This window comes from Aegilops tauschii, chromosome 7, assembly GCF_002575655.3.
Source record: "Aegilops tauschii subsp. strangulata cultivar AL8/78 chromosome 7, Aet v6.0, whole genome shotgun sequence".
NCBI classification, from domain to species: Eukaryota; Viridiplantae; Streptophyta; class Magnoliopsida; order Poales; family Poaceae; genus Aegilops; species Aegilops tauschii.
Genome location: NC_053041.3, coordinates 113018371 through 113027831, shown reverse-complemented (window position 1 = coordinate 113027831; position 9461 = coordinate 113018371). Strand labels below are relative to the sequence as shown.

The 9461-nt window shown below is 42.8% G+C and overlaps 1 protein-coding gene across 1 annotated transcript; it reads left to right on the top strand.

Moving 5' to 3' along the window:
- Nucleotides 1-812: 812 nt before the first annotated feature.
- On the top strand, nt 813-6273 carry LOC109784948 (ubiquitin-conjugating enzyme E2 34). The gene is made up of 9 exons (XM_020343560.4): nt 813-1174; nt 1279-1333; nt 3879-3917; nt 4028-4091; nt 4248-4309; nt 4396-4435; nt 4908-4935; nt 5357-5448; nt 5796-6273. The coding sequence occupies exons 1-9, from the start codon at nt 1118-1120 to the stop codon at nt 6082-6084; spliced, it is 726 nt and encodes a 241-aa protein (XP_020199149.1). The 5' UTR covers nt 813-1117; the 3' UTR covers nt 6085-6273.
- The last annotated feature ends 3188 nt before the right edge of the window (nt 6274-9461 follow it).

The following is a 9461-nucleotide window of genomic DNA, read 5'->3' as shown; positions in this document are numbered from 1 at the left end:
CATACCAAAATCATGTAAAAAAATATTATAAACATGGCATGAATACATAAAAAATTATAGATACGTTGGAGATGTATCAGTAACCTACTTTGTACACAATATTCGACACAACTCTAACAGATTGGATAGTTCACCAATTCGCCCTTTTATAACTTAGGGCAACTCTAACACGGTTCGTCAAGTTTGTGTAAACCAATCCGGATGTCTGAAACCCCACGAACTGGAACCATATATAGGGGAGATTTGCGTCCAGACCTCCTTCACGTCGGACTCTGACATGCCCGGTCCATCCAAAAAACCAATCAAGAGCCGTGCATTGGACATTCCCACCGCTTTCAAAGCCCGTCCTTTCCCACTGCTTCCGCCCGATCGCCCGCCGCCACCGCCCCACCGTTCGGCCGTGAGCCGCCGGCATGGAGCCGCCTTTTTTTTTACTTACTCATTTAAACGGTTAACTCAGCCACACGATAACGACAAGCTAAGCAAAGTCTGTGACGACCAGTGTGACGGAGCGGTACAGGGGTACAATCACCCACGACAGCGAAAGCGTGCCATGCCATGACGAAAAAAAGCTGGAAAGCTGTAAATTTAACTCCTCCCTTTTGACAGCACTCGAACCTCGAAAGCGGCCGTTAATTCCGAAAAAGCTGACAGAGAACCACGAGAGAGCGTGGACCTGAACGAAAGCCATCCAGAAAACGCGTGCGACCCAGCGGCCCGTCCGTCGTCCGTCCTGACCGGCCACGAGCACGAATCTCGAGGCAAATCGAGCACCATCGATAAGACACCCAGCTGATCTCCCCTCCCTCCTCTCTCTTTCTCCGCACGCTGCCGCTCCCGTTGCCCCCCCCCCCCCCCCCCCCTCTCTCTCTCTCCACCGGGGTACGCGGCCACCGATCCCCCACCCCCGCGCCGCCCGATTCGCCCCCAATCCCCAACCCGCGCCCCCAAACGCCCAATCCCCGAGCCCCCGCGCCCGATTAGCTGCGACGGGAGCGCGTCCGGCTCGATCCGCGGCGCCGGCTCGATCGAGCGGGGGGACGCGCGCGCGGGGGGTTGGATTCGGGCGAGCTAGGGGTTCGGACGGTGGCCGGCGCGGCCGCCTAGGGTTTACGCCATGGCCGACAAGGGCTGCCTCAAGCGCCTCCAGAAGGAGTACCACGCGCTCTGCAAGGTGAGCTCCCCCCTTCCCCTGCCTCGATTGGGTTCGATTCGGGTCGATTGGCGCGGTTCGCTTCGGTTTTGGGAGGGTCTCTGACGCGATTGGCCTGCCTGCAGGAGCCGGTGCCGCAGATCGTGGCGCGCCCGCTGCCCAACGACATATTGGAGTGGCGTAAGTAGCTTCCACTTATTGCGCATGTGTATTTACCGTAATTTGCTGTGATGAGAAACGCCTGGGGCTCGCAAAGGATGATTGCAATTGGCGGTTTGGTGTTTGTGTTAATCGTTGCTGGGCGTGGGTATGTTGTGGTAATGTATGAAGCTTTTGCATCGCGCTTGTGCTTCGTGGAGTTATGGGCATGATCACCTGTAGTATCGAAATTTAAGGTTTAAATTGTCGGGCTAATCTGTGTAATGTGTCTATGGCCACCTGTTGTATCTGTTGTATCTGTTGTCTTGTCTACAAATTCTTCTGCCGTTCTTGAGAATCCTGTAATGTCAATTAGGTTTGTGATTTTGGTAAGTTCGGGCTTCCCCTAGCCCCTGAAAGAAGTTCAGGCACATGCTGTAGAGATGCTAGGAAAAGCTTATTAGCTCCTGCGTGACATTAGCCAAAGTCGGGTGTTCTCGCAGGAAGTGGCCTGGAGGGTCTGTTATTAGCTTCCGAAAAATTCAGTGTGAAAAATCTGCATATAGAAGTTTGGATTTGTAGGCTTCTTTCCTAAAAGTGGTGGTTCTCACCTCCATGTGCCCAAAGCTTACTCATCCATCATTGTCATCTGTGTGCTTGTTTGGTAAAATGGCATGGACTTGGAGACGGAAGTGTCACACCAGTGGTCCACGATATATTTGGTGCTATTGGATATTTTTCAACAGTTATTGCATTAACTCATGCGGTTGTGGCATTGTCTCGCATCATTATGTTGCACTGCTTCATGGCCCATCCGTTTTAATTATCTAATTTTTCATCACCTTCAATCTGTTCACTATACATATTGTTCCCCACCAGATTTTGAATTGGTCTGGTTTGTACTTGTACAATGATGGCCAAGGTGTCCTGCCAGTCTTGTATTAAGCTGCATGATAGTTTGATACATATTGCAGGGTCTTGGTATTTTTAATTGTTATTTTGAAATGCAACGCTGCGCTTTTGGTAAATTGTTGAGTTGCTTATTCCGCTGTTGATGTTGAAGAGTGTATTTTAATTGCAGATCTGGTCATTTTAGGCATTAGGCAACTATGCCAAAAAAATAAAATTATGCATGTTAGATTTACTCAATAATTTTTCATTATGAAGTTTTAAACTTGTCTACTGGTGTAAATTTAGTTACTCTGATTTTAATGAATGACACCTAAAAAGCACGGATCCGGACACGGAAACACGGCCACGGTGACATGAATACCAGGACATGGAATATGTCATTTTCCAAAAACAGCCATTCGGGGATACACGACTAAATATAAAGAATTAAAAAATAGGCCATGTAATATGAGGTCAGAATAGTGCCACATTTCCATTTGTTGCATCCCTTTTCAAGTGCTCAATGAGAAACAAAGGATATTTTGGATCTACAACACCAGGCTGCCCTTCACTCTCACCCATTGCCGATTGGCTACTGGCGGTGGGGCTCTCAGATGTCATGCTCCCTAACAGCAAGCAAACAACAACACCAGCATTCAAGTGAGCACAACATCATGCAGCTAATTTAAAACACAAGCAGCAACGGCATGGCCGCATGGGGAAGCAAGCAGCAGCATCTCAACAGCGAGTCACAAAGAGATGAAGAGGTTGAGGAGAGGCTGCTGGGCTTGGGGTTACCTGCTCGAGCGCGTGGCTGCTGCACTTGGGAAACGGCGGCGGTCGAGTCCAGGCGGCGGCGCGTTCGCTAGAGTCTGGAGCAGCTTGTTCCTTTTGTGTCGAGGGTGTGTGTGAGCCTGCAAAATAGGGTTTGTATCGGGCTGAGGCTGTTATTGGGCCTTCCAATTCCCAGCGTATCCCAGCTGTGTCCTTCTTTTCAAAATTTGGAAATGAGGGGATATGCGTATCATGGCGTGTCACCGTGTCCCACCATACTAGGACGGCAAATCGGCTGAATCTGCTGTGTCCGTGCTTTGTAGAGTGACACACCTAGCCACATGAATGCTGTCATGCCAGATATTTTTACATTAACCTTTTCTGCAAGTCTAATCCTTGCTCGTCTTCCAATTTTACTCCCTACATTCCTACGAAGAAGGCGTAAATTTCTGTTTGCAAACCCCAAGGAAAGCTAGCACCAGAAATTTCTTTCCCAGCTTGCCTCTAATTAATTACTGCCTGGCGTCTTTGCCCACCATCACCATGGAAAATTCCAAGTCCCAATAATCCTGGCTAGCTTTGTATGTGCCCTTGGCCTATAGCGCATCATGCATGGCATTAAGAGCAGCCTGACATGCATGCTGTTTTCTCCCAGCCTGCATGTGGCAACCAATTCACACGTACAGCGCGAGATTAGAGGAGGAGAACCAGGGGTAATGTAGGAAGAAAAGCATTTGAATCACACCCTGCACCTTGTTTTCAGAAAAATCCAGAGAAAAAATATACTCCCTCTTCATAGGAACGGTGGGAGTATGTCATTTGCATTGTTGGCATGCTTGTTATCAGTGCTGTCTATATTTTCGCTCACTTTCAAGCTTGTCATCAGACTATTACTTACTTAATTTTGTCTTTTGGTTGCCAGATTTTGTACTTGAAGGAAGTGTAGCCACACCCTTTGAAGGTAAATATGATACATATTTGAAACTACTATCTTCTATGTACTATCCTAAGCCAGACAGTCTTTTTGCACTTGTTTAACAGTCTTTTTGCACTTGTTTTTTCCTCCTGAAGGTGGATATTACTATGGGAAGCTTAAATTTCCCTCTGATTACCCTTTTAAACCTCCAAGTATCAGGTACTGAAACATTACAGCATTGGTTGTGCCTTTTTCAACGACAATTCCTTGTTATTTGGATGTTTAAAAGGAAAACAATTAGATAAATATGTTAATATCGAATTAATAAATGGACTTCTCTTAGATTTCTACTTACAATTTGTCTTTCTTGCTCAGCATGACAACCCCCAGCGGCAGGTTTGCCCCTCACAAAAGGATATGCCTATCAATGAGTGACTGTAAGCACCATACTGTAATCAGATTTTATTTTTTTACCTTTTTCCAATCGGATTGAAATAATTCTTATATTGCTTTGTTTTTGCAGTTCATCCAGAATCTTGGAATCCCATGTGGTCTGTAGCAAGGTACGCACATAATGATATACCTCGATGAGTGAGTGATACTAGTGTCTTCTCATTCCCAGGCCTGGAGTGTCTTCTCATTCCCAGGCCTGGGGAATATGTTTTCTCATTTGACACATTTTAAAATATTTTGTGGGTAACTAAACCAATCATGCTTTTCAGCTCCTAAGTTTGAACTTAGATGTATCCCCATAAGATGGTCTTCAGTTACTTGCCTTCAAATTAAATGCTCAACCGCAATTTTCTTATTCTGTATGAACATCCATGAATGATGCTTTTCTGGTTTGCTTGGAAGTCAACCGAACTTCTTATTGAACAAAACATTGAGAACTTGGAACTTGCAACAAATTAAAGTCTACCTTCACTTTTCCAATGATACAAGTGATCCGTCATTGTCAATCTGTGAATATATTTTGCTATATGGTATTCTTGTGCTTTTCTCTTCACCGGTCTGACATACGCCTTTGTGCTGCAGCATTCTAACAGGACTCCTCTCATTTATGGTAAGTTGTTGTTACTTTTTCATCATCTACGAGTTAGCAAAAGAACTTCAATTCAATTCATAATTGTTGACATACATATTTTGGAGATGAACTGTCATTCAAGCCTAGCAATTTGTACTATGAATACTTACTAAACACTACATTACTACTGCAAGTAATTCATTTTTACGCAATCAATGTTGGTATTTCACTTGCAAGGATGCAGTACTGTTGGTTAATGTTTCAGTTCTTCTGATAATCTTAATTTTCATGCTAGTCACCTAAATCTAGTATTCTGGTGCTTAAAGTACAAAAGATATGCTTGTACAGCTTTTTGCTGTTTTTTTTATACCCTTAGAACCATCTGGTTTACCAAAGAACATAATTATTTCCAGCTTCTTGCCTTCTGATGTAAACTGTAAAATTGTTCTTGTATTTGTAGATGGATGATGCTCTTACAACTGGAAGCATCAGAAGTACAGATGGAGAGAAGAAGCGTTTAGCTAAGGCTTCTCTTGCTTACAACTGTGAGAGGTAAATACATTTATCTGCAAGATATGCTTAGTTCTTTTGGGTGTGACTGAGAAAAAGGTTAATCCTTCAGATGCAAGAACTATCTGAAGCTTTCACTCACTGTTCAGTAAATATGCTTCCATAATTAATATCTTGGTTTTTTGTTTTTAGGGGATCCTATCTCATTCAGTATTTCCCAAATGCAATGAACTCAGCATATCTAATTCACTTTTAGACGGCTGACATTTGTTGGCTTATTCTGAAATGCCATTTATTCTTGTGTCTTGTTTTGACTACTACGCCTTCTTCCACGAGATATTCCCTGTTCCAAACCATGAAGTTTACTCAAGTCTGTTCTTGTTCCACAGCAAAAATTGCCCGCACTTCAGGAAACTGTTTCCTGAGTATGTTGAGAAGTACAACCAACAACTAGAAAAGGAGCAAACTGGAGCGGAACCAGAGCCCCAGGAGAACCCTGCCCCAGCTCCTTCTCCTGCCGCTGTCCAGCAAGCGGCAGCAATGGTGAACAATATAGGAAGACCAGTGGCCGAGGTCCGCGGCGAAAAGAAGCTGAAGAAGCGAGTGCCCTTTTGGCTGATGGTGGTTATCGTCTCTGTTTTTGGCGCGGTGATGGCCTTGCCCCTGATGCAACTTTGACAGTAAAAAGTCGAATAAAGTGTGACAGTGGTGCCGTAATTTTGTATAGCTTTCTGTTGGTTTGTGCAACTCATTCTTCATCCGTGGACTACCACCTTGGAGACATGGTGATGAACTCTTGTGATGGTAAAACTGTAGAACCGTATTCTCACTCCCTTGACGAGAAACTCTACATGCTGCTTTATTTGAGCTTCTCGGTATTACCTTTTTTTTGTCTTTAGTTTTGAGCCGCTCAAATCCTAACATTGCTTACTTTGCTCGCTGATGTTTATCTTCAAGGTCTAGAAATGTATCAGAAGTAGAACACAATTAATTTCATGCTAGATTAAGAAGGGCTTGCTAATTGTGACTCATGTCTGCTAAACAATGCTCTTTCTGCTGGGGTATCTCTGGGTGATCCGTCCCTTTCCAAGTGGTGCCTCACAATTTTCTCCAAATTTGGCCCTCTGTATTACTTTTTTTTAGGAAACCCTCTTGTATTACTTGGCTAGCTGCTTATTTGGTGTTCAGTTGTTTGTGTTCACCTACAGCACTAGCAGGAGCTGCTGCTGTCACAGCTTTTCTGGAGAGCGATCTGTGTTGGAGTCTAATTCGCACACGTGATCACACGCCCAGGGATGCCCACTTCAATTACGGTGACCTGAGGGACCTGAACTGAAAGTCGGTCTGCTTTCTCACATTTGCATATATACGATTCAAGCAAGCGAAACTCCTGTAATTCTAGGATTTTGAATGACAATCTATCCCCGCACATCCTTGTTTGCTTGATCGCCTTGGCTGCATGAGCGTGTGGAGCTATTTTGCACGCCGGGTAGGCCCCTGTTGACCCCGTACCCCAGCAGCGCCCTTTAGGTGTGCTATTCTGGCTTAATAGTGCTTGCGACATCACCTGCTGGTGATGTTGTCTTAGTGCTATCAAGCCAAACTTACTCCCGCTTTTGGTCTCAGATATCGATCATGATAAACGTTGGTATCCTATTTGGTTGTCTCTTCGCGACACAAAGCCCTCCCTATTGAGAACATTGGGAATATGTTGTCGCCTCTATCCTTCTATCTACACTAAGCCGGGGCAAAGAAGTTAGGGTCTTTTTTATTGCGAGAATAATTGCCATGCCGTATTCTGGGTGTGTGTTGTAACAAACTCTTCTCTCCTTATTTAATATATGAGGCAAATCTTTTGCCTCCGTTTCAAAAAAACACTAAGCGTCGTTGGAAAGAAAACTCGGTAGACCTCAAGGAGGATGAGTTTTTTTTTGAATAGTTTGAATTGCTTTTGAAGGAGGATGAGTTGAGGCTTAGCTAATTTGATGGTCCGTTTGTTTTTTGTTCACTGACAGCAGTAGCTGCTAGTGCCACGCTGATTTCAAAATTTACATATGCCAATATGTATACGGGCTCATTCGGTTTGAAGGAAATCTAAACGTAGGAATTTGGAGTAGTATAGGAATTTGGTAGGATGGCACTTGCCACTCTAAGGAATTGACTTGCCTCGTTCCTATGCGCAAAATGAGCTTTGAGTGGATGTGTAGTTTCCTCCAAAAGCATAAGAAATGAATAATATTCCTACAAAACTCCTGTACACATTTCCTACAAACCGAATACATATATAGGAAATTTTCCTCTGGAATCCTTGTTCCCATGTTTTTCCTATAAAAATCCTCCAAACCGAATGAGGCCTACACGATTTCAATATTTGAAAGGTGATTAAATATTTTAGTATGATATTACCCTCCCGCAAAAAAAAAGATTTCGAGATCCAACCAATTAAGCATCAAATGTTGATTTTTTTAATCATCCGGTCAATTAGTCAGCGTCATTATTCTTCATACATGCATGTGATACTAGTAATTCCTACCGATACACTTTATTGGTGAGTTACATTCCACTCTGGATCTCACCTACTCCCTCCGTCACGGTATAGAAGGCGCGCTTGAAAATTCTCTGAGACCTAGGTGGTTATCTATTGGTTGTGAGATGGGCTAAAAAATAGCATTCACACTCCGCATGCATATAGAAATAGTATATTAGAGTACTAAGTAGCTACTAGAAATAAATGCAATGCGCCCTAAACCTTGTCTATTGTGGAAATGCACGCAAATTTAACTGTGCCTTCTAAACTGTGACGGAGGGAGTACCACATTCGACTCTATGCTATATAGTCGTAATACTTTCTCCTACGCAATTACATATTGACCAAGAAATGCAATGCATGGCCTCTCTTGTATTGCTTGATCAGTTACAGTGTAGGTGTAGCTGACGAGAAACCTGCAAAATTCTTTATTTGGGTTTCTTCATACCTTTTGATTATCCAGTGTCAGAACTTTTCAGAAAAAAAAAACCTTTTGTACATCTAGCCAATCTCACATTGGCACAAAGTTCGAATGAGTTCCAGTGTATTTTGCACAGAACACACTATTCACCGAATCACCGGTAACTCTATGTATCTTGCTAGCACTAATTAACAATAAAATACCGTGGAAACTAAAGATTCTGCTAAAAGATAAACGTTTACTTTGGTATTCATTGCTGGTTTCTAACAATACATAATCTTTCTAACCAAAATTTTAATGGAAGTAAATGATGTTGTTTATGTTTAAAGATGAAACAATCAAACATCTCTTATTTGAATGTAAGTTGCTCGATTTGCATCATCGGCCATCCAGGTTGCTTCTAATTTGTGTCAGTGATGGGCTGTTATAATGGTAACTAGCTGCAGGGCAATTGATATGAAACATAGACCCGGCCCAATCCTAGTTGGGTGGCAACATTAAGCTTGTCGATGTGGATATGTAGAAGTAATGTGATCTTTGGTGAAATGAAATTTCTTCTCCCCCACAAGTTATACTCATTTACACACTAAATTTGTACCTGGTCCTTGCTTTATTGGTAAGTGCACATGAAGCTGTTTACGACGCATGTACCTAGGTGGAAGGGGAAACCAAGGATGTGTTTATTCACCATGAATGGCGGTTTAGTAGCCAGTTCAATCCTCCATCACAATATGTTTTTTCTTTTCTTTTTAGGCTGATCTTTTTCATCACACTTTTGTAAAAAGTAATACTCATCGGTGTGTGCATCTTGTTATGAGGTGGTTTGTGAACTCTATGGTGGTTGTGTTGCCTTGATATCATTTATTGAGTAAATAAAAAACTCCCTTATTAAAAACTTGTACTTATTCCTTCTCAAAAAAAAAACTTGTACTTATATATAGACGTATGCTTACGAATTAAGTTGGACCTTTGTAAATCCTACAACATTCGAGTAAATAATAACATTTACTCTCCTCCAACACAGAGTAAAAACATATTTAATTAATATATGCATGAAACAATTTCTATGTGTGTAAACAGATGAAATTTCAGTATTAACGATCTCTT